The 25502-nt window shown below is 35.6% G+C and overlaps 2 protein-coding genes across 2 annotated transcripts in view; one reads left to right on the plus strand and one right to left on the minus strand.

The window, feature by feature from the left end:
* LOC140745482 (facilitated trehalose transporter Tret1) overlaps window positions 1–21477 on the plus strand; it is a 42762-nt gene extending 21285 nt beyond the window's left edge. The window contains exons 2-8 of the mRNA XM_073077363.1: window positions 926–1091; window positions 5892–6027; window positions 8451–8679; window positions 11937–12093; window positions 18972–19364; window positions 20364–20650; window positions 21110–21477. Coding sequence (XP_072933464.1) covers window positions 1035–1091; window positions 5892–6027; window positions 8451–8679; window positions 11937–12093; window positions 18972–19364; window positions 20364–20650; window positions 21110–21422 — 1572 coding nt within the window. The 5' untranslated portion in view covers window positions 926–1034 and the 3' untranslated portion in view covers window positions 21423–21477. The remainder of the gene's footprint in view (window positions 1–925; window positions 1092–5891; window positions 6028–8450; window positions 8680–11936; window positions 12094–18971; window positions 19365–20363; window positions 20651–21109) is intronic.
* A 647-nt stretch (window positions 21478–22124) lies between these two features.
* On the minus strand, window positions 22125–25474 carry LOC140745638 (uncharacterized). The gene is made up of 3 exons (XM_073077575.1): window positions 25459–25474; window positions 23745–23918; window positions 22125–22221 (listed from the first exon to the last, which is right to left on the minus strand). Exons 1-3 carry the CDS (start codon window positions 25472–25474, stop codon window positions 22163–22165), a joined length of 249 nt encoding a protein of 82 aa, XP_072933676.1. The 3' UTR covers window positions 22125–22162.
* Between the last annotated feature and the right edge of the window lie 28 nt (window positions 25475–25502).

Genomic DNA, 25502 nt, shown 5'->3' on the forward strand with positions numbered 1-25502 from the left:
TAATCTGTAATCAACCCCAGATAAGAGTGGATTCCTACCCGAAGTCGACCATAGATGCGCCGCTACCCCTGAGGACCGAGTATGCCTCGAAAAAGTATGTCTCCCTTACCGCACCCTTCAAACCAGAACACAGCAGCGCTTAATACTGTTGCTATAAAGCAGGAATAGGTGTGAATCCAAGTTACCATTGATGGTTTCACACCCATCCACCAAAACGATGATGATGATAGATGAAGGTGGTAGAACCCTTTGTGGTTCTACTCCGGCGGCACCACTGCCATACCTATTTCTATCCAATAACAGCAGTATTAGGCGCTGCTGTGTTCCGTTTCGAAGGGTGTGGTAAGGGAGATAGACTTTTCCGAGGCGTTCCAGCTTAGTCGTCAGGGGTGACGGCGCATCTGTGGCCGACCTCAGGTAGGAATATCTAATCCTATCTTCCTATCTGGGGTTAATAACAGATGTCCATGGGCGGCAGAAACTTACCATCAGATGAACTGCATGCTCGTCTGCTACGCCTATATTATAAAAAATATAGTATAGTCCACGTAAAACTGCTAGTCCGCTCTGTATATAGAAATGAATCGCGTCGCCATAGCAAATTGTATGACTACACCTGCTCGCAACAACTTCAGACGGACTAGCTGTTTGGTGCCAACCATACCGTCCTGATCTACAGTGGTTTTACCACCTTTCAAACGTCAATGTTTTTTATAACACTAGCAGTGTAAATGACTTCTGGTTGTAAATTATCGTTGTCACATAGAATACTAGATGCGTTGCCGATTTTGTCATTACATGGTAAAACACTGCACATCCTACACGTGCGATAAATACAATTAGAATAAAAAAAAACTGGTGACGAATGTTTACGCAATAAAATAATAACATGATTTTCTCGCAATTAAACTCTTTTGTAAACCAGGCCTAACAATGCATGTACAGTATAAAATTGATATTATCATGTGATGTGTGCGAATCAACGTTGGTCACAAATACGTTATTTTGAGTACACTGGATATTTGTGATTGAAAATGACTACACAGAAGAGTGAGGGGCCCATCAGTCGAACGAGGGTAGTCTTATCTCAGGTATGTTATATTATATTAATTATATATTAAGTGATTATATGTGTTTAAATATGTACTCTTAAATAAACAGGGAAATCAGAGGCTTTTAGGGTTCCTTACGCAAAGGGTAAAAACGTAACCCTATTAATTAGCCTCCGCTGTCTGTCCGTCTGTCACAGGGCTCTATCTCCTGAACCGTAAATGTATGTTACGATCAAAGAAGTAATAGAACCTGCGGACCACCTGACAAGTGGCTACTGCCGTCCATGGACATCTGTGATCAACCTTAGATAAGATTAAAATCCTAGCTAAGGTCCCTGAGGAGTAACTTGGAACGCTTCCGATAAGTCTCCCTTGTCACACCCTTCAAACTAGAACACAGCAGCGATTATAAACTGTTTTTATTACATTATTTAGTACATATTTCTGAAGTCGGCGCTCATATTAGACACGCTGTTTACATAGTTATCCAACGAAATATATTGAGCGCCGACTTCAGAAATATGTACTAAGCCAACATTTATTTCAATTATTTTTTACTTTGTAGTGACATAGAAGTCGGTCGTATTTTTTGTTATTTTTTTTTTAATTAATCGGACTGTTCAAAGTGGGTAAAAATCGAGTTCAAAGATTCCGCTACATACATAAATACAGGTCAAGCTAATAAAAGCGTGGTATGTATGACTGTAGCATAACGTATTTTTTGTGGCTACATTTGTCTAAATTTATCAGATATTTTTTTAATGTTTACGACATAACGTATTCAAATTTTAAGCTATCATAAATACACTAAATTAGATAAGGATTTTTTATAACTTCTTAATTAAATTATGCCATAATAAAACACTTAAACTAACATTCTAGATTGTATTTAAATAATCAATTATTGTTAAGAAATACTATCAAAAGCATGAATGCATACCGTGAACACTGAACAGTAAGTATGTGGTTCGACTCAGGCGGTACCACTGCCTCACCAGCACTGCCTAATAACGGTAGTATTAAACGCTGCTATGGTGCGCTTTGAAGGATGTCTTATAGGAAATATCCTTATCCGAGACGCTCTAATATATTTCTTAGAGGTAGTAACCCATCTGTGGTCAACTTCAGATAGGGATTTATCTTAAATGGGGTTGATTACAGTAGTTAGTTGGAGTTTTTACGTTTTTTACAAAAAAAACTGTTTTTGTATTTGTTTAATAATTTCCCATTCATTTTATGATATAATCACTTCTGATACAGTCCGCCAGGGGGCTGATTGGAAATGTATGGGTAAATACGTAAACAAATACAAAAACAGTCATTTTTGTGAAAACGAAAAACTCCTACTTCTCATACTAAGGGTACAGATGTCCAGGGGCGGTAGTATGCACTTCCATTCGGTGAAATGCATGTTCGCTTGCTACTTCTATATTTCCCACTATTATTATTATTAAAGTATATTATTAATTAAAGTTTTATCGTAATAAAATCTTAACATGCTTTAGGTTACCATAGGTTAGTTCTCTAATCTTCAAAGGTAACTAAGTTGCGTAGTATTAATTTATTTGTTGTTGTTATACTTCTAAGTACATAATTTATCCAGGTCTCAGTATTTTAGGTTAATATTTTAATTAAATATATCAATTAATAGTTACATGTTATAACAATGTACCTACACGTACTTATCTGATTACACTTCATGGAAAGATTTATTTATAAATATTAGGTTATGATATTTTACTTAATACTACTATTGTTGCGATATAACAGAGGTCTGGTTTATATGCTATGGTAAACTAGACATATATATACTACAGTAATGTACTGATTATGGCTAACAAAACTATCGTCCTTATGGCCACGGACACCTAAAACCAACTTCTTATAAGTTAGATAGTTAATTGTATCAGGCGTTACTTTGCGGAAATCCATGCTATTAAGTTAAGATTAAAACTACTTCGCAACAATCCGCTACAAATATGCATGATGGTATGTATATATATATATAAATATATATATATATATATATATATATATACCGGTGATCTGTTCCAAGACGTTAAATTATGGTATTGTCATTCAAATTACATACATGTACGAAGTTTCACTTCGAAACGACAGTTCAAAGTAGGTAAAAATTGACTTAATAAATTGTAATACTTTGTTTGCTAGTTAGTTTCTAAATTTTTTTTTTTACAAATGAAGTATGATATTTTTAAGTGTGTGAATAGGTAATAATGTGATTTAGTACTGCCTGACACGTTGTGAGTCGGTAGAAACCGTAATTTAAATAAAAACTCGATCATAACGTTTTAGTTGGTTTCAGTCCCTTTCATGCAAAAACGGCCTTAACTTTTTTTTTCAACTTTAAATAGTAAGTGTGGTACCTTTTTCAAATCTCTTATAACTGGACATATTTTTTGGCGCAACGTACATTTATAGTCCAGTCATTTTTTTTTCACCGCGACGAGTCAAAGTTGAGGGAAAAATAGTAAAAAAATTAAAATCTAAAAATATCCCTATTTTTTTCATGGTTCCTTTACATCTTTTAACCAATTTACATTTCAATATGATACACCAACTATCTGATAGTATTTAACAGAAAAAATAAACACTGCATCATCAAATTTGTACACGCAGTTGACGAAAGATGATGAAGAGGGCTGAATTTCTCAAAAAATCTAAAACAATTGATAGTGCAAAAACGGTGACACTTTTACTTAGGTAATTTTTTTTTCCCAGAGAGGTCAGACCCTCACCTATGTTCTCCCCAAGTTAGTCGTGGTACTTACGGGACACCCTGTATATATATATATATATATATATATATATATATATATATATTTTAATATATATATATTTTTTTTTACTGCATGGTTTAAAATATATACCATCATACATATTTGTAGCGGATTGTTGCGAAGTAGTTTTAATCTTAACTTAATTCTTATAAGTGGCAGCAATTACCCTTTCGTTGCCACCCCTGGAGACTAAGATAGTTGCTTCATGGAAGTAAGCATATGTAAGTCAGCCAGCATCGACTCCCACGGCATAAGCACAAACTACTCACGGTAGAAATAGCTATGTAGGTGATACCTACCCAGTTGGTATATAAGAGTACTGTATCTACTTTTAAAGCTCTGTTGAGTTCCCGGGATATTTTATAAATCGACCGGTTATTGTAGGCAAATAAAAAATGAGAGGCATTGCGCTATGATTTTTCATAGCGCATTTTCTTTGGTATCTACCAAATCAATTCATCCTCAGATCAGATCAGATCAGGGTCCTTTTTACATAGGCTGGGCGGTTACCATAAAGATTTTATTGGCTCAAAATGGAACGACCGGGGATACAACAAGCTGCTTTAGCATATTTTCCCAAAAAAATGGAAGTATTTGAACCTGTGGCGGTTCGTTTAGTCCGTCACTCTACTGTTAACTTTATTGTACTACTTTACAGATATTTATAAATGTCTATTATACAACTGATTACTTACTTTAGAATATTATTGTGTCAATAATTATATTATCTAGTTAATTTATAATATTCATTTGTATTTCTGTATCTATGGTAAGTCTCGCATTTCTTTGCCACTGTCTATGGCAACACAGAGGCGTCCATGTTTTTTACACTCTTCGCACATAACTCCGTTCGAGTAAACGTTAAGATTTAAAAGCGATTTTTATTTGCGTAACCCGAAGATTAACACGCCCGCAATTTATACACCAAAAACCTTCTTACAATTTACAGCCTATTCAGACCCTAGTAGAGTACCTCTTGGCTACTTCGGTCATATAAAAATAAATCAAAATTGATTGATGATACTAATTATGAGTAAGTGGAAACTTAAACGAAAACATGTAATTTATTTACCCAAGAGGTCAGGCCCTTGATTTTAACTAACGGTGAGTAAAACATCGACATAGACTAATTATATCTATATAAAGTCGACATTCCGCGTCATATTTTGAAGGTGATATTTTTTTGTGGTTGAAAATCCTCCGAAGGTAATGCGACCGAAAAAACATATTTCCGTTTTCTGAGCTGACCTACGCCCTTTATCAATAATCAATCTGTCCAGTTTGACTACGTGATCAAACATTGACAATTTCTAGGAGGCACAATTTGACAAATTGACATTGGTATGCAAAAGTTTAGTTTAATTGATATTATTAATAACGTAACTTAATACGTAATATGTAATATTATGTTTTGAAGGTGTTAAAACTGTTAAAGATGTTTCTGTCGCCTGGTCTGCGACGCATACTAGAACTTAATGAGTCAAACGGATACGCCATGGCAAATCTATTTCTATCATATATCTCTGAGTAGAGTGCTGTTGTATCCTAGTGTACGAAAATAATACGCACATAATGTTCCCTACTTAGACCTCTGTCTATTCAGTCTTTACCCTAAGGACACAGTGGGCCCGCGCCCAGGGCCCCCGATATGAAAATGGCCCTAAAATATATTCAGTGTACACAACACACTAAGATTTACTTTTATCTTTTTGTTTCATTATTTTCAAGGGGCTCCGAATTTTTATATGCCTAGGGGTCGTGGCATTCCTAAATAACAAAAAAATAATAAATATCATTTATTTCAGACAATATAAACAAAGATACTAAAGATATAAAAGTATAATTGAATACAGAGGTTGCTTATACCTTACAGACTAACATAGATATACTTATAAAAACTGCCCTACTTTAAGGACATTGATTTTAGACTCCTATCAACCTATTTTTAGTAATGTTTGCTGTTGGGGCTTTCATTATAACGTTACATTATTGTTGGGTTGCCAACACTTGCTAGTTTAAAAAATATATTTGTCAACAGGTTTTAGCATGCCTTGCTTTGGACTTTCTTCTGGTGGGGCTGGGTATGTCGATCAGCTTCGTCACCATGGTCCTCCCTGACGTCCTTGACGCGAAAGTGGGGCTGTCATTGAACAAGAAACAGGCCTCCTGGTTCGGTTAGTATATTAATTTCGTTTTTTGTAACATTGAAGAAGGAAATTCGGTTAGTAGGTATATTATTATTATTATTTTATAACATTGAAGTAGGTAACGAGTATGCAGTTCACGTGTAAACATCTACTGTCAACCATGGACACGTGTAATCGACCCTGGATAAGATATTGAGGTAGCCCACAAATGCACCGCTACCCCTGAGGACTAAGCTGGAATGCCTTGGATAAGCATATCTAGGGTGGTAGAACCCTTTGTGGTTCGACTCCGGCGGCACCACCGCCACACCTACTTCTACCTAATAACAGCAGTGTTAGGCGCTGCTGTGTTCCGTTTTGAAGGGTATGGTAAGGGAGACAGACTTTTCCGAGGCGTTCCAGCTTAGTCCTCAGGGGTAGCGGCGCGTCTGTGGCCGACTTCAGGTAGGCATATCTAATCCTATCTTAGGTTGATTACAGATGTCTATGAGCTGCAGTAGCCACTTACCATCAGGTGGACTGCATGATCGTCTGCTACTCCTATACTATAAAAAAATCTCAGAACACAGCAGCGTTTAACACTGCTGTTAATATGCAGAAATTAGTGATGGTGCCGCCGGAGTCGAACCACAGAGGGTTCTACCACCTACAAATATAGCCTGTTATAGGACTAAAATGTTTTATTTATTACTGATTAATATACTCATTATGTGGATTTATAACATTTTCAATTTAACGATATACTTACCAAGAATTAATAATTTGTATGTAAATCAAATTCGTCAAAACATTAATACTTTTAAGGTTTGTACAACAGGTTTAATTTTTTATGTAATCACACCATAGTCTTAAATTTACTTTTTTATATTTAGACCATAGATTAGTAAAGATTACTCACTCCTAACAAGAAAATGTACCCAGTTTTGAGAATTGAAATAGTTGCGTAAAAAGGTTTTGCCACGTCTTAGTGCTAAAATGTCCCTAAAATATTGGAAATAATTATTTATTTATTATGTAAATTACGCAGTATTAGTTATTTATTCGTAAATTTTCTCTAAAAATGTTTTTATTTGTCAAGAATTCAAAAAAAGAACTTACTAAAATAAGCCGTTTGTGGCTTCATTAAATTTTAAGGCGGCGAAGCATCTTTACTAATCTATGATTTAGACCTAACGATAATGCAGACGGGCTAGTTGGTGGAAAGCAGTCACCGTCGCCTATGGACATTTGCACCACCAGAGAAGTCGCTAATACATCGCTGGCTTTTTAGGAGGGTTCTTTTTGCACCCCTCTTGAAAAGCCCCATGTCATAGCGCTCAGGGAATACCTCAGGAGGAAGTTTATTCCACATTTTGCACGCACGTGGCAAAAATGACCGTGGATAATCGTTACTTAAACTTTCGAAGTCAAATAGGTACTTAATTATTTTATAAGATGGTCCAACCCTTACTGATTTGACTCCGGAGAAATCACCGTTAAATTTTTTTTCTGCCTATTACCAGAATTATGGCTGCTGTGTTCTGGTTTGAAAGTACAAGAGAAACAGTTATACGTGACGTTCCAATAAGCGATTGCCACCTAACATTATATTAGTTTTGAAATACCTATAACAAATTCCAATATTCATTTTAAGCAAAGTTTAAGAAATGAATTCGGTAAATATTTATGCCGATCGGCAATATGAAATTACAGCTCATATGCATAAATTGATATGTAACACTGGTAGCGAATGACAATCGCTACTGTGCAAATATTAAGCAAATAATACATAGGCTATACTTATGACGACTGCAATAAAATATGCATTGATTAAGTTTTGTCAGTAAAGGAAGATATACATGGGATCGATTATTTCCCCTTAGGGGACATTCGCGATTCAAGGGACATCTGAAATACCGATGCTTTTTTTTATATATATATTTGAGCCTTACGATAAAGCAGACGTGCTACCTGATGGAAAGTAGTCAACGTCGCCTATGGACATTTGCAACACCAGAGGAGTCGCCAATGCATCGCCGGCTTTGAAGGAGAGCTAGTTTTGATAGTTTTTTTCGTACATATATTCTCTATACCATATGTGGGTATATGGTACACCTGACTAAAGTACTAGGTATATAGTACGAGAAAAGTCGAAACCTACTTTCGAAGCCTACTTTATTTTGGGGTATGCGATTTTAGTCACTTGCGTATTATTAGAGTAATTATTTACTTAAACAGTTAATTTTCGGAGTGCGACCCAAATCAACATAACATGTAAATTAATTTATTTTTAATTAAATTTTCGTCATGACCAAATCTAAATGTGTATGTAATGTAAATCTATGCGTTTTTATTTACCATAGAACCCAATGCACTACCTATAGTTAACCGCCTTTAGAAACATCCTGCCATATAATTGAATTCTGTCAATTTAAAATATTTAATCTGTTATCAAAACATATACTTTACAGGCAGTATGGCGTTTCTCTGCCAGCCACTGGGCAGTGTGTTCTCCGGACCACTTCTGGACTACTTCGGGCGAAAGAAGGCCTTGTTCATCGTCAATATACCACATCTGATCGCGTGGCTATTGATGTACTACGCCTGGAATGTACCTTCGTTATTCATCGCGAATGCTCTCCTGGGAATCGGTACTGGAATCATGGAGGCGCCGTCTGTCACTTACGTCGGTGAAGTTAGGTGAGAAATATTTTTTTTTTATATAATATAGGAGTAGCAGACGAGCATGCAGTCCACCTGATGGTAAGTGGCTACTGCCGCCCATGGACATCTGTTATTAACCCCAGATAGGATTAAATATTCCTACTCCTGAGGACTAAGCTGGAACGCCTCGGAAAAGTCTGTCTCCCTTACCACACCCTTCAAACCGGAACACAGCAGCGCTTAGCACTGTTATGAGGCAGAAATAGGTGTGGCGGTGGTGCCGCCGGAGTCGAACCACAAAGGGTTCTACCACCTTGTATATATCATATATCATAATTAAGTCCATAGAACCCCCACGTGGTTGCAGATTAGTGGCACCTTCGCCACGCCTAGCTCTGCCTATTAGTGTTAAGCACTGCTGTGTTCAGTGTTATAGTGTGAAGGATGTGCTAACAAAACGATACTTGTACGCAGCATTCCAACCTCAGATGGACTTAAGTCCTATCTGAGTCTTGGCTACTTACCCTCAAGTGGACTGCAAGATAGTTTGCTACTCTGATATTATAAAAAGTCAGTAATGAATATGAAATTTTCAATCAATTCACATGTATAACAATGAAGAAAGAAAAGAGTTAAAAACATATAAGCGTATCAATGTTAAAAAGTTGTGCTTACTTTTGCTAACAAGGGGAAGGCCGATTAAAAAACTAAACTTCTGCTTATGAGATTAGGTACTTAAGTGAACCCTTGAATCGATACTACAGCATCTACACTCTTTGCTCTAGTAGCAAATAACGGCACATATCGGATAAAGCTATGCTTAAAATGTCTCGATTTCAGTAGTTCAGCTATATTTAGCCCATTAGTATTACCCTTATCAAGACAAGGCCGATTTCTCAATATACGATACTAGCTAACCCGGCAAACTTTGTACCGCCTCAAAATCTATTTATCAAATATATTTCATACTAGTATTTGCCCGCGGCTTCGCCCGCGTTTAAAAGAAAATAATGACATACTAACATACATAAAACTGAAAACGTACCTTCATTGGAATAACAAGATCATCACTTGATCAAATGCATAGTTTACGATTTAATCCTTACTAATATCGATTAAAATCATCGATTTTATGGTCAAAAATATCGATTCTCCGATTAATCGATCTTAGATCGCCATCCCTAGTTCCCGCAAGATTTCCAGGATAAAAACTATCCTATGTCCTTTCTCGGGTCTCAGACTATCTTTGTACAAAATGTCATTAAAATCGGTACAGTGGTTTAGGCGTGAAGAAGAGACAACCAGACAGACAGACAGACAGAGTTACTTTCGGATTTATAATATTAGTAAGGATTATAATATTAGTAAGGATAAAATATAAACTATGTTACTCGTGGATAATGTAGTTTTCGAATGGTGAAAGAATTTTTAAAATCGCCCAGTAGTTTTTGAGCCTATTCATTACAATCAAACAAACAAACAAAGTTCTCCTCTTTATAATATTAGTATAGATAAAAGTGCGTTTGGCAATAAACACGTGTAATTAAATATATATTGCTCTTTTATTCAAATGATGTAAAGCTAAAAAAATATTCGCACGCGCCTATGTGTCTAATATGATAATTTAGAGCGAATTTATTAGTTTTTTAAAAAGGTTTCGCTCTTCATTGTATAATTTCTTCCTATTATACAAAACATTAGCATCATGTTAATTAGTTGGCGACAATTAAAAACGTACTTCGAATAAAATAAATAATTAAATACCAATAAATCGTGTCTATGGTTATAAAATTGCCTAAAAACAAACCTGGCACCTCAAATGGATGCGTAGATTTGAGAAAATAAAAACATAAAACTAACATTAATCTAATTATAATTTTATAGCTAATTGACTTTTAAAGGTTTACATAGCATAAGTTTGCGTAATAAAAAATCTAGGAAATTTGCAAAATACACGGTCGTTTCAGCAATGCTAAAATTAGACTGATTTATAGTTCTAAAGTAACAAATGAGTATTTTTTTTTTTTATAATATAAGAGTAGCAGACGAGCATGCAGTCCACCTGATGGCAAGTGGCCACTGCCGCCCATGGACATCCGCAATCAACCTCAAATAGGATTGGATATTCCTACCTGAGGTCGGCCACAGATGCGCCGCTACCTCTGAGGACTAAGCTGGAACGCCTCGGAAAAGTCTGTCTCCCTTACCACACCCTTCAAACCGGAACACAGCAGCGCCTAACACTGCAGTTATTAGGTAGAAATAGGTGTGGCGGTGGTGCCGCCGGAGTCAAACCAAAATGGGTTCTACCACCTCCTAAAATGAGTATGCAGTCCACCTGATGATTAGAAGACATTTATCGCGGTCACGGAACTACAAGGACCAGGTTACTACCCCTGAGTACTAAATGAAACGCCTCACATAAGTCTCCTTTACCACAACCTTCAAATCGGAACACACCAACACCACTATTTTGCGCCCAGACGAAAAGGGTCTAGGGCAACCCTGCGGAGAGAGGCGGTGAATGCTCGTAGCACTATTCTGGCCGCGATGGAGCCTGGGGAGTCAACCTTAAGGGATGCCTGCCCACTAAACTTATCACTGTCATAATTAAGTATATATTTGTATGTATATATTGTCATATGTATATATTATTGTATATATTATGTGTATATAATTGTATATATGTATATGTATATGATATCTATCTTACCTATCTATTTTGTGCACACTTTATTTGCCTTTCATACAATTTTTCTGACCATTGGGGCTGCTGGAAGAAATTCCAGGTTGGAATAAGTAGTCCTTTGTACTACATTTCTTTTTAATGCTCTATTTTTTTGTTATGTTCTGTGTACACAAATTTGTAAATAAATAAAATAAATAAATAAACACCCCCTTTCGGGTAATAGTCCTCGGGGACCGTATAGCCAACATTGGATCGCGACTTCTTATTCGGGAAAAAGGAGGCGCTAGAAAAAAAAGGCGCTAAGCCAGCACCTCACTTGTAATACCACTGCCACCGCTAAACGCATTTTTGCGTAAACGTGGCTGGGATTCAAATCTCGGACCCCTCAACTGAAAGCCCAAGTTTCAACAACTAAGCTATTATAGTTCTCGTCAAACTGCTAGTCCACTCTGAAGTTGTTACGAGCAGGTATAGTCATATAATTTGCTATGGCGACGCGATTCATTTCTATATTCAAAGCGGACTACTATTTTTATGCGAACTTTACTACGTATTATAGAGTACAAAGAATTCATTTTAATTCTCCTCATATTCCCCCTTCCAGTGAGCCTTCAATCCGCGGGATACTTACAACGCTGACAAACAGTTTCACCTCAACGGGTATGTTTTTGGCGTACCTCCTGGGAACAGTGCTGCCGTGGCGACAAGCTGCACTTGTGTCGCTCACCGTACCAGTCGCAACGATGGTCTTAGTGCTTTTCGTAAGTATTTTTAACCTTAAAACCCTATAAACAGAGGAGAAAAGGAGAATAGACGATAAATAGAGACTATTTATTCCAGATTCCTGCCTATTCCCTTAGTATAGAATGAAGAAAAGACAAGCCGGTCTTTTTTCGAACAATCTTCCGGACTTGCCCTTGCTTTTGGATCCCCTTCTACCAAATTCGTTCCTACGCCATGCCTATTTAAAAAGTATATGGGGTTCAGTAACTTAAATTTAAATACAGGTCCCTTTTTGCTTTAATAAATAGTATTATCAAAATTCTTAAATATGTAAAGTAAAACCCTTAACAGCGCCTTTAATTATCGTATATTACCTCAACGATAATATACTAACTTGCGAGTTGCAATTGTTATTGTAAAAGTAAAGAAGTGACTGTTGGTATTAGAACGCATAGGTAGTTATTATAAAATTAACTGATTAAGAAGAGATAAGAAGAGATTTTCTCAAAGTCAATAATATTACGAATCTTAATAATTCGTCTTAAATATTTTAAACATTCTAGTAAAAACGGCATTTTTTCCTATGAATTATTATTTCCTATGAAATAATAAAATATATGGTCAAACAGAAGTATTAATTTACGTGAATACCTATAGTAAAGTAAGACTTCTATTTTTAAATTGTTTACGTTTATACATATAATCAAATCGATCACGTGGATGGATATCTTTTATAGCCAATGTTTTTAGTACATATATGTAGACTATGACCGAACTCTTTCCTTTCGTTCATATGAGCTGCAGTGATATTTTTTTTAGTGTGTCCACACACCAATCGATCGAAGGTCGAGTTCTTCGATCGATAGTGAAATCGATCATTTAACGTTGTTCATCCGTTGCTACCACACCAATTCGTATCAACTGAATACCTGGTTGTATTTTCTTTGATTTGATACATTAAAAACAAAAATACGGTAGAACATCGATTAACTCGACTATTTTTTCTTTATTGGCATTTTCATAATCGAAAATCCGGATAATCGAATGTATGAAGGACAGCCGGTTCTGTGCACATGTTGTACATAATGTTATAAACAACAACAATACAATCAACGAAAATCAATATTTTTTAAGAAATTATTTAAAGATACATTTTCCAACATACGGTGTATTGAAGTACCTACATGCACTTTTTGCAAGATTCCTGGTATTTTATTCATCTTCTATGCTACATGGTTTTATAAATCTATATTACATTATTCATAAAAAAGCATATTTACATACATATATTAAAACTATATTTATGTACATATGTACAAAAAAATGGGGTATAAAAACAAAAATCATTATAAATAAAACAAACCATCTAAAATAGCCGTGTGAGGCATGGTTCCCAAAACGCTGGCGGCGTTCCCTTGCTGCACCGCAAGGCTCAGTCTTTGGGCGAAGTAGCCGCCAGCTCTTTGATCACCAGAAGCGAGGACAAGTCTGGTCGACATATCTGACATGAATTTCTTCATGTCAAAAATTTCTTCATTTTGCAAGATTATATTCAAATATACATATAGCATTAGTTGCGGTTAGCATTTCGATTTCCGGATAATCGTGAATCCGGATAACCGAGGTCCGGATAATCGAGTTTCTACTACGGAAATATTTAGTAGTAGATATTATTCGATATCGTAGTATTCAATACTTCTTTATACGCGTAATGACATTATATAAACACTCAATGGTCATTCATTTCTTTCTATAATCTGGTTGTTTAATAATTTAACCTGAACGGGATTTTTATTGAAGCAACCCGATAACACTAATGTCGTTTTCGGCTAGGGTTGCCACCCGTTCCTATTTTATAATAAGTATTGTTTATTAGATAAATACACTTCATATTTTAAAGGCCTATCAGGTAGGTTCATAAATTTTATTTTACCTATTTCAACTATTTGAATAATGACGCTTATAAACAAATGAATAATCTTAAATGAATATAACAACATTGGGTCACTTCCCTAAATTCAATTGAATATGAATTATACTAATTGTAAACAGGGGTTAAGACATTCTTCAGTAGAATTAAGTACATGGTGTTTAAAACAAGGTAACCACCTGAATAAATAATCATTTATTTTTAGATAATATAACTCAAAGGTGACTGACTGACATAGTGATCTATCAACGCACAGCCCAAACCACTGGACGGATCGGGCTGAAATTTGGCATGCAGGTAGATGTTATGACGTAGGCATCCGCTAAGACAGGATTTTGATCAATTCTACCCCCAAGGGGATAAAATAGAGGATGAAGATATTACTTCGTAACGCGAGCGAAGCCGCGGTCAAAAGCTCGTTTTTAGATAGTGTTCCTACTTTTATCATATATTTTTTTCTTTATCATAGAAAATGTAATTCTTAAAAAGGGCAACCCTATCTTCGGTCTACTTAACATAATCTGAGGTCGTGTAGCAGATAGAGCTATCGCGACGTTTCGACATCACTAATTCATCGACCTCGGCTACGATGTGGCCTTCATTTATACCTTACCTTATTTATCAATTTTGGATAGTATATAGATGCTTTACATTAGTTATAATATAGAGGTAGGAATCAAGCATACAGAATACCTGATTGTAAGCGGCCATCATCGCTGGAAATCTGTAATCAACCTCGGGTAAGCGTAGAGTCGTATCTGAGGTTCGTCACAATGACATGTGGACGTAGTAGGAACTCCTCGGATGAGTATGTCTCCCTTACCACACCCTTCACATCAGAACACAGATGGGCTTGACATTGCTGTTATTAGTCAGAAATAGGGATAGAGGACAAATAATAAAAAAAAAAAAAATTACTTGCGATTTTTACCCAGACTAATTTGTAATTACCCACAATAATTTGAGACATCTGTTGTATTAAGGTGAAATTCCTACTATAATCTAAAAATCAGTATGACATGACCGTCAATAAAAGGGTGCACTGTTATACCCACTACTAAACGTATTTGCGCACACATTTGTATTAATTAACACAATATAATGTACTGACACAGTGATATCAAAAGAAAAAAGCGACAAACGCAATTAACACACTTATTTTTTTACTTTCTTGTCGCAAATTCTAGATACTCGTAGACGTAAATGACATAATGATTACTAAACGTATTCAATATTTTTAAAGTTTTTGTTACAAATCAAATATGCATCATTATCAAATCATTCTCAGAGCAATAACCATGTCAATTCCTGTCTTTTTAAGTGTTAACCATGTCTATTAACTGTCATATTAGATCATAGATCATTACACGTCGCTACCTCCTAGTAATTTATAAACGACAAAAACTATATGCCTTATGCACTAACTTCCTAAAGGTTTGTTATTAAAAATAAATATCCATTAGAGAATTTATTATTATATTCCTGGACGCGTCAGGTGCAAGGGGATGCAATTGCACTCCCGAAAAAGTACATAGGCGAAGAAATCTCTGAAATGTGTATTTATTAGCAAAATAAGTGTCGTCAGAACCAAACAATCCATGAAATGTATATATATCTGAAAAAAGTGTGTATATTCATATTTATTTATTTTGTTTTACCGATTTTCACCAAATTGCATATGCATATTCAGTAACATTTTTTTTATTTATATGGCAACGCAACGTTTGCCGGGTCAGCTAGTTCATGTATGTATGCATACAATATTATTATGATGCTTCACATAGCTAAGGTCTCAGTCTTATATTGACTTCTATCGACAGTATATAATTATGAGCCATTATTCTACATATTTTTTGCCAATTAGGCACAATAAAGACGCGACTTAAAGTCTAGTCTTAATCTTAGATAAATTTTAAAATGCGAAAAAATCAGCACTACACACAGAGGGATAGGAACTAACAGTATTAAGAAGAAAAAAATGGCCATGTACGAGTCAAACTTGCACACAGAGAGTTCCGTACAATCAAATTTTCATGAATTTTTTGTTATCATAGTCCTAGAAGTAGATAAATTGTGAAAATTTAAATCGTTTACCGATTACGGTTCACTAGATAAAGCGAAAGAAGCCGAAAAATAGCGGTTACTTATATGGCGACACCCATTTATTTTGAAGCTATTTTTATTGTTTGTATATGTTATTGTAGCGGCCACCTTTATATATGGACCTGTAAACAATCCAATTGTCCATCTATCTATTACGGTTCAAGAGATAGAGCTCTGTTACAAGCGGACAGACAGCAGAAGCCCGAAATAGGGTCCCGTTTTTACCCTGCTTGCTTGTCCACCAACCACTGATACCGAGCCGATACCGATAATTAATGACGGCGCCGAAGTAGCGTACATACATTTAATATAGCAGCTTGTCCACCGAACGTCCGTCACCCGAGCACCGTCATCCCGGCCGCTGATATTCCGAGTAGATAGGCGTGACCGCTAGATCGGCGCCGAGTTTTTGACGGACCGACGTGCCGGCAATGTAAAACACATTGTAACATGTCCATACACTGCCGTCACACGAGTGACAACTAGAACAAAATAAACCGACGATATCGGTCGCAGTGGACAAATTATCGTCGTCACGAGATAATTAAAATCGGCCCGAAATAATCTCGTTTTCTGTATCGGCTCGGTGACGGTGCAGTGGACAAACAACCTTTGGGTAGGGAACCCTAAAACATGTATACGCTGACATTCAAATATGTATAATTTGTTCATTAATCATACGTAAAATTACATTTAAAAACTGATTAACTCTCTTTAAATATAATTTATGATGCAAATTTAGTTTTTATTTTTGATAAATAATAGGTACAACTTTTTGCTTAATGTCCATTAATAGGATAGGTTTGGATACGGTAATATTCCCAACCCGTCAGACTAACCATTATAGACTAAAACTCGACTTAAATAAGCAAACGGGTCATTAATGGAGTCTGGTGTATTTAATATTATTTTGATTGAATTGAATGCGCTTTAATACTTACATTTTATAACACGCTTTGTAACATAAAAGTGTAATCCGTATGAAGAATTTCGTAATTCCCTAATGGTGCTATTCATATGAGCAATATTTATCACAATTGAAATAAATCTAACGACAGGTTGTGTTCTAAGTCCGTCATGCCGTTTGAGCTGTAAGACATGCCAAAGAATGCCAATAGTTCCGGGAAATTAATTAACTTACGGTATCATCTGCATGTCGTAAGAGACGCCTAAAAGGAGGCTTAAGGGGTTGCGGGTGACAAAAGTGGGAACTCGAACCGCTCGGATAGCAACCTGATAAGGACGGCGGTTTGAGTAGCCGCATACCGTCCTATTTTTTTTTATAGTATAGGAGTAGCAGACGAGCATGCAGTTCACCTGATGGTAAGTGGCTACTGCTGCCCATGGGCATCTGTAATCTATGCAATGGAGGACTAAGCTGGAACGCCTCTGAAGAGTCTGTCTCCCTTACCACACCCTTCAAACTGGAACCCAGGAGTGCCTAACAGTGCTGTTATTAGGTAGAAATAGGTGTTGCGGTGGTGCCGCCGGAGACGAACCACAAAGGGTTCTACCACCTTCAAAACCAGACGGAGTGGCGAGCTTTATTCAATGCTTTATTAAAAGGCAATTTCGGAAATGTACCAATAAATAAAATTAAATAATTATTCTAGAATTTGCGCAATTTACGACCAGAAATAATGAATATTAATTTTAATATCATGAATTATTACTCCGACTAAAAAGTAATTCTTTAAAAAAATACCGATTTTTTTTCAACCTACCGCTAATTTTTTCAAGAGCTTCCTCTTAGCTATAAATTAGAGAAACCCTATTATATATCATTAAAAGCGATATAGAATAAAAACAGGTCACATTTATTAATGAGCTTGTCACTTGTACTGTTTCCTAATGGGCATTTGTGTTGCGTAACTATTTTAATGTGGATTCTTAAATCCGATTCGAATTCCTACTTATCATTTTTATCTTTTACAAGGACGTTAATATATATTTTATTAAATGTCTAGAGTGTAACGATTTCGTCTGCATTTTTATGTAATGTAGGAGTAGCAGACGTGCATGCAGTCCACCTGATGGTAAATGGTTACTGCATCTGTAATCAACCCCAGATAGGATTATTCCTACCTGAGGTCGGCAGATGCGCAGCTATCCCTGAGGACTAAGCTGAAATCCCTCGGAAAAGTATATCTCCCTAACGTACACCCTTCAAACCAGAAGACAGCCACGCTTAACACTGCTGTTATAAGGTAGAAATAGGCGTGGCGGTGGTGCTGCTGGAGTCGAACCACAAATGGTTCGATCAAATCAGAGGGTTCTACTACCTCTTATATAAAACAGTTTAATAGACATAATATAGTATGTGCATATAAGTTCAGTGAAATACTTAAAAGACAGAGTACCTACCTCTAATTTGACAAATTTATGTAAATTGTTCTTATTACTAAATAATTAGCACTTATTCTGACGACTTATTTGAAGGTAAACATAGTGACCACATACTCTAAAATTCTCCATAATATTTTAAGCTGTGTGTCAAATATCAATCCCAGATTATCTTCTGAGTTGAAGTAAAATATAGTACCTACTAAAATATAGTAGGTGCCTTTTAAATATTACGAAATCCCCATTTATTTAATATTGGCTATTTATTTCACTTATATTAGATACACTCTTTAAATTATGTACAACGTACACTATGCAACAAAATATAAATCACATTAAAAACGAAATATAATTAAGTAGAATTTAATTAGTATAAACAAATTGCAAAGGCAATTACAAATTGTGTTTTCTATTTTAAATCCGTCATAATAAATAGTTCACGGGGCAGTACACAAAATATAACTATTTTTCTAGGTATTTAGTACTTTAACCAAATTCGATTAAATAATAATCTAACAAATAAATTCTGACTTATTTCAGGTACCGGAGACTCCAATATGGCTGCTATCGAAAGGCAGACAAAAAGAAGCGTTACACTCCCTTTGTCGGCTACGAGGCTGGGCCAAACCAGAAAACGTAAAAGAAGAGTTTGACCAACTCCTCCAGTACCATGACGTCATCAGACAGTGTGTGATATGCGTTAAGGAAGGCAAATCAGAAATGTACCCATGCGAGCACTCATCTGCGAATATTATTAAGAAAATCGTACTAAAATTCAAGCATGTATTCTTTGTGAAGGAAACCATGAGGCCGTTTACTCTGGTAATGGCTTATTTCTTCTTTCACACCATGAGTGGTTTGATACCGGTTAGGCCCAATATGGTTAACGTTTGCAAGGCGCTGGGAATGAAATATGATTCCAAAACTATTGTGGTTAGTATTTTAATACATATTTTTATTAGTATAATATAAATATTTTTTTATCTGTTACTGTTACTGAGACTGTTATTGCCACTGTAAGGGTCGCTTGCATCGAAAGCCCGTTTAAAGTTTGCGTTAACGTTAAACATAACAATAACTTTGATAATAGCTATTTTGAGATTATCCCACTTCTGAATTAATAACACAAACTATTTTCTTGATCCAATTTACAACTTTTTTTATTCCCGCGTAAAATACAAGTCTCGCGTCAAGCGCGTTCTTTTTCTTGTTTTATGCTAATGCACACAATCGTATAACCCATACAGCCAATGACTATACAAATGGGCACTTATTATTATAAAAATAACACATCATGAATATAACACAAAATAATTAATTAAAACAATACTATAATTAAATAATTTGAATATATTTCTAACACTATGGAATGTAACAAATCTGTGTTGCACCAATTTATTTGTCGTTTGTCGTTTAACATCATTTGTGTGGCTGTCGCAACATTGACTAAAAATGTGGTATTTTACTCAGAACATAAATTGTTCTGAGGTATTTTTAGCCAATGTTGATAGATAGGAATGTTGACAAAACATAATGTTACTTTTTTTTATATAATGTAAGAGTAGCAGACGAGCATGCAGTCCAACTGTTGGTAAGTGGCTACTGCCGCCCATGGACATCTGTAATCAACCCCAGATAAGATAAGATATTCCTACCTGAGGTCGGCCACAGATGCGCCGCTACCCCTGAGGACTAAGCTGGAACGCCTCGGAAAAGTCTGTCTCCCTTACCACACCCTTCAAAACGGAATACAGCAGCGCCTAGCTTTGTTGTTATTAGGCAGAAATAGATGTGGCGGTGGTGCCGTCGGAGTCGTACCACAAAGGGTTCTATCACCTTCAAATCATCATCAATCGATGATTGATGAATAACACCGAATTATTATTGCAAAAGAAATACAAGGAAATAATTAAATATTCTCTATTGTTACAGGTCCTAGTTGGAGCCGTCTTCATCGTAATGAATTTAATCTCAGCAACTATAGTGAAACTAATTGGCAAAAGAAAACTTGTCCTCACTGCCCTACTGGCTACGGCTTGTTGCAGCTTTGGCTTGAGTGTCTACTCTAAGACATCACTACCATCAACCGTCTTCTCATATGAGATTCATACGTTTACCGACAAGAAAGAAATCTTGCCAGTTATTTTGTTTCTTCTCTTAGTCTCGTTCACTAGCTTGGGCATCCCGTGGGTTCTGCTGTCTGAAGTATTTCCTTTCAGGTAAGGCCTTTATAATGTCTAACAAATTTGTGATAAAAACTTTGAAGTTATACCTACAAATATTAGTGTCAGAATCAGTTATAATATTAATACTGTTACAATTAAAAGTTCATCTGAATTAGGTTAGGTGAGGTTACTTGTCTTAAAATAGTAATTAAATATTAAGTAGGATTAAATTAAATTATTCAAATTAAATTCCATAGGTTGGTACTTTTTTTTCTTTCTCTTATTAGACACTATGCAAAGATATAACTGAATATGATTAAGTCATTTTATAATCTTAAACTATTATCATCGTCAAATTTAATACATGTTTGATTTTATTACGTAACGCCGACTTAAGTCTCTTGTTATAGAATTAATAAATATTGTATAAAACCTTCTGAAGCTATAGAAATTTGATGATAGGAAGAATTTGATGTCAAATTTATTTTATTAATTATCATCATCATTTTTCAGGAGTCGTGGTATCGCAACGGGCCTCGCTGCTGCTATGAGCTACACAATCATCTTCCTGGCCTCAAAAACCAACTACAATCTTGAAGCAACTTTAAATTTAAGCGGCACCTTTGCTCTTTACGCTAGTTTAGGATTTATCGGTACTATTTACATGTATTTCTTCTTACCAGAAACAGAGAGCAAGTCCCTCGTTGAAATAGAAGCATTCTACAAGGGAGATCAAAAGATATTCGCCGATGATTTTCTTATTAATGCCTTCAGGAAGAAAAGAAGAAGCGATAGTAAGGCTAACAAACCAATGCTAGTCAAATAAATGAATCGGTTGTGTCCAGAGTTGCCAGCTCCAAAAATATAAATACCTAAGATTTTTTGTAGGCAGGATAAAGGATAAGAAATCATTTGCCACATTTTAAAGCTTGATTCCAAAACATATTATAATTAAAATTTAAGCCTGTTATAAAGTCACAAATTTTGCCCTTTTTTTGGGTAAAAGGACTGAACAATATGTTCAAAATGAGCTGAATGTCTGGCAACTCTAAATGTATCGTACATTCCTAGGTTATTGTCTCTAGAGCTAGTTACACAGTTAGTCATATTTTTTTATATTAGTTATAAATACTTCGACGCCCAATATTGTAGCACCAAATTAAGTAATAGTAGAAATATCGAAGTGTTCATAGTATTACTGATTAATGAGATTATATTTTTTAATATTCTTTTGCATTTTCCTGTCATGCGTCGCCAGTTCGCCACACTATCATTATAAGTATGTAAGGGTAAAATACATACATATGTATACGACACAATGTCACATTGTGACCCTGCCTGATTTCGGATAGCGAAAACATAGCGAAAATAATAAATAATATCGTAATTTTTTACGATGTACTTCAAAAATTTCCACGACACGATGTCGCAAAGTGTCACGATACGACTCCGTACCGTATTTGCATAAGTTTAGCCCTAAGTCCTGTATATGTAAATTAAAATGGATAAGTTACTAATAAGAAAACTCTGATTTTGAATAAGTTTTATGGTGAAATACCTATGTATTCAACAAGTGGAGTTTGGTTCACCGTTGGTACACGAAGTTGTGGCTTTCGACACGTATTCTGAAAGATAAGGTATCCAATTACTTGGGTACATTGCACAATAGGATAGATAATCGAATTGTTTAATCCAATAAAACTATTTCGTTCATGTCGATAATTAACCTCTCTTAGACGTAATGACAGACACAATACGCCCTTTATACCGGTATTATGTATACAGGGTGAATTTTTCAAACGGGCCTTCAGGCCCAAATCCCAAACTATAAGAATTAGCGAAAAGTGCTGAAAGGAGTTAGGAGGCCGATTGTGCTAAAAACCAAAACTGCATCATTAGTTTAATAAAATATGTTTTTGCCTAGCCGGGAATCGAACGAGTTCATTATGAAAAAAAATACAGCCTCTATATTATCCACATGTGATAGTATTGTTTATAAGGATCAAATTCTGGAAAGTAATATTAAGAGTCAAATTAAAGGAAAAGGAAAATTTTGAAGAAAATACATATTTTTTCCATACATTGGTACAGTAATCCATAAGGATTATACATAACATATGACTTATCCTTATAGTTTCGGATTTAACCCTGAAGGCCTACTGAAAAATTCACCCTGTATATGTATATATAACACTAAATCACTACTAATTTCCTGTAAAGTAGACTTTCAAAACAGGGACTTTATACCTGTACAATCAGGTAATTGTACTCAAATTTTGTTTTCACCAATATTCATAACTTGATTTCTGAATAACATTTACGTAGCATTATAATTATGTATTATGAAAATGTGTAATTGTATTTGAGTGTTTGACTAATGTACTCGTATATCCTACTGATGATGTTAAATATTAAAGTTATAGAACAAAGAGCGAGATTAAATGTTTACACAACAGATTGTTTTATATCCCTTTGTTTTGCAGCATTCTATTGAGATGATCATGATATGTCTCATTTGTTTAAAAATTGACAGAATGAATAATTATGTTATGTCAATGTCATATTAAGCTTTGTCCCATTGTGTACTTACTTACACAGTCTGATGATCTAAATACCCTTTTGTATTTAGTTTAAATTAATTTTGATAAAGGACACTAAAACCGTGCACTAAAGTAGATCAAAATAATATAATAATAAATACTGTGTATGGTAGAATAGATCTGTCAATTAGTCAATCAATTATTCAATATAGGTATCAGTCGATCAATCAATAATAATTGTCTTATTCGCAATTGCATGCAAACAAACATTCAACAATATAATTATTCTACAACTATAACCTATATCTATTTGAAAATAGTCCTATACTTGCAAATATTCGTATCTAAGATAATAAATAAATAATAAATAACGCTTTCTACACTCACAGCCCCACACTAGGATTCCCTGTGTCATGGGTGCAATGAACACACACATAGACAAATACACAAACACCCAGACCCAGAAACAGAAATCTAAATTCATCATTTAGATATCTGTCTGGCCAGGGATCGAACCCGGGACCCTTCGCGCGTCAGACCGGCATGGTGACCGCTCCGCCACGCGGGTCGTCATAATATGTTTTCAACGATGTATTTTCAGTACATACGCGTGCCGTAGTCGCAGTTATACTCATACATGTCACACGTGTCGAGGAAACCGCGTCGACTGCATCCGTCCTGCGTGGACGCACACACCGCGATACTGTCGTGTATGCATGTAGACGCCATGTTGCAGTAGTTAATTGGCTGTAAGCGAATATTTAAGTATTTTAGGTGGCATTCTTAACAGTAAAATAAAAAAAAATGTTCAAGGCTTTTCTAGTCGCGGGAGTTTATGTCCGCGTCACGATAGAATGCGTGTGACACGGATGCGGGCTAGAACCGCACGCGGGCACAAACCCACGTGATAAGAAAAATGCCCTATTTCTTCTCCGACTATAACATAATAAAAGATATATTTTAAAAGGGGCTCAAAAATAATGTTATTTTTTTTATATAATATAGGAGTAACAGACGAGCATGCAGTCCACCTGATGGTAAGTTGCTACTGCCGCCCACGGACATCAACCCTAATCAACCCCAGATAGGATTAGATATTCCTACCTGAGGTCGGCCACAGATGCGCCGCTACCCCTGAGACTAAGCTGGAACGCCTCGGAAAAGTATATCTCCCTTACCACACCCTTCAAAACGACACAGCAATGCTTAACACTGCTGTTATTTGGCGGAAATAGGTGTGACCATAGTACCGCCGGAGTCGAACCACAAAGGGTTCTACCACCATCAATTATGTAATAAGCTTTATATTCCTTTCGACATTAATTGAAATAATACAGTACCCAAATGATAAATATCGGTTTCTGCACTTGTAGCTCTACACTACGATTTAACTGTGTCGTGGGCGTCGTAGACATGCACAAAGACGAACACACAAACATCCACCCCCGGCAAAGAAATTAAATTATTAATTTAGAGATCTGTCTGGCCGGGGAACGAACCTAGGACCGGTAACCGGTATTGCGACGCCTCCACCACGCGGGATTATAATTAATTTTGAAAATTCACTAGCACTTGTTTCAAATGTTTACAATACAACATAATAAAATCGATAAAAGGTATTCGCTGATATCTCAATTAAGCTTTAATTACTGCCAATTAAATTTATTTCACGTGCTAAATGTGACTTTCCTGAAACTTACCAAGCCTGTTTTACTTGAATCTTTTCATGAGATCAAAATTATCGTAATTAAAATATTTATAATATAATGGTGTAAAGTAATAACATTGTAATTGTAAGGTAATTTTGGATACATTGTGCTAAAATTTATTGCCATCTTAGGATTATATATTTATATAACACGAACATTTCTCAATTTTCATAAATATACAATTATTGAAATAATACGCAAGGTTAACATTGTTATTCATATTTAAATTGTTTGCATAATTCTTAATACCGTTGAGGTAAGATACTGTGAGTAATATATTGGTTCAATGAACGTTTATAATCTTGTCACTAATTAAATACAGTACCTAGATTTGCTCTTAATAAGTTGTATGCGGTGTCATAGAACAAACATCCTTAGACATGACGAATCTGTCTAATAATTTCATATGGATGTCTTTAACTTTATATTAATAGAGGAACCCAGTATAAGACGACCTTCACCGAGCTGGTTAATGGATGAAAAGTATTTTAAGTTCAAATAAATATGTCTGAAGATCGTCTTATATCGGGATCGGGATCGTCATATGGATAACCGCCGGCAAGCGGGCCGGATCCGGCCCGGTCCGGGCGTTTGCAGGGGCGGCAAAATTCACCTCGCGGCCGGGGCATTAGAATATGCCCTTACCTTTATTCCAGT

This window comes from Epargyreus clarus, unplaced genomic scaffold, assembly GCF_041222505.1.
Source record: "Epargyreus clarus isolate Ecla_fem2 unplaced genomic scaffold, WU_Ecla_fem_2.2 ptg000010l, whole genome shotgun sequence".
Lineage (NCBI taxonomy): Eukaryota > Metazoa > Arthropoda > Insecta > Lepidoptera > Hesperiidae > Epargyreus > Epargyreus clarus.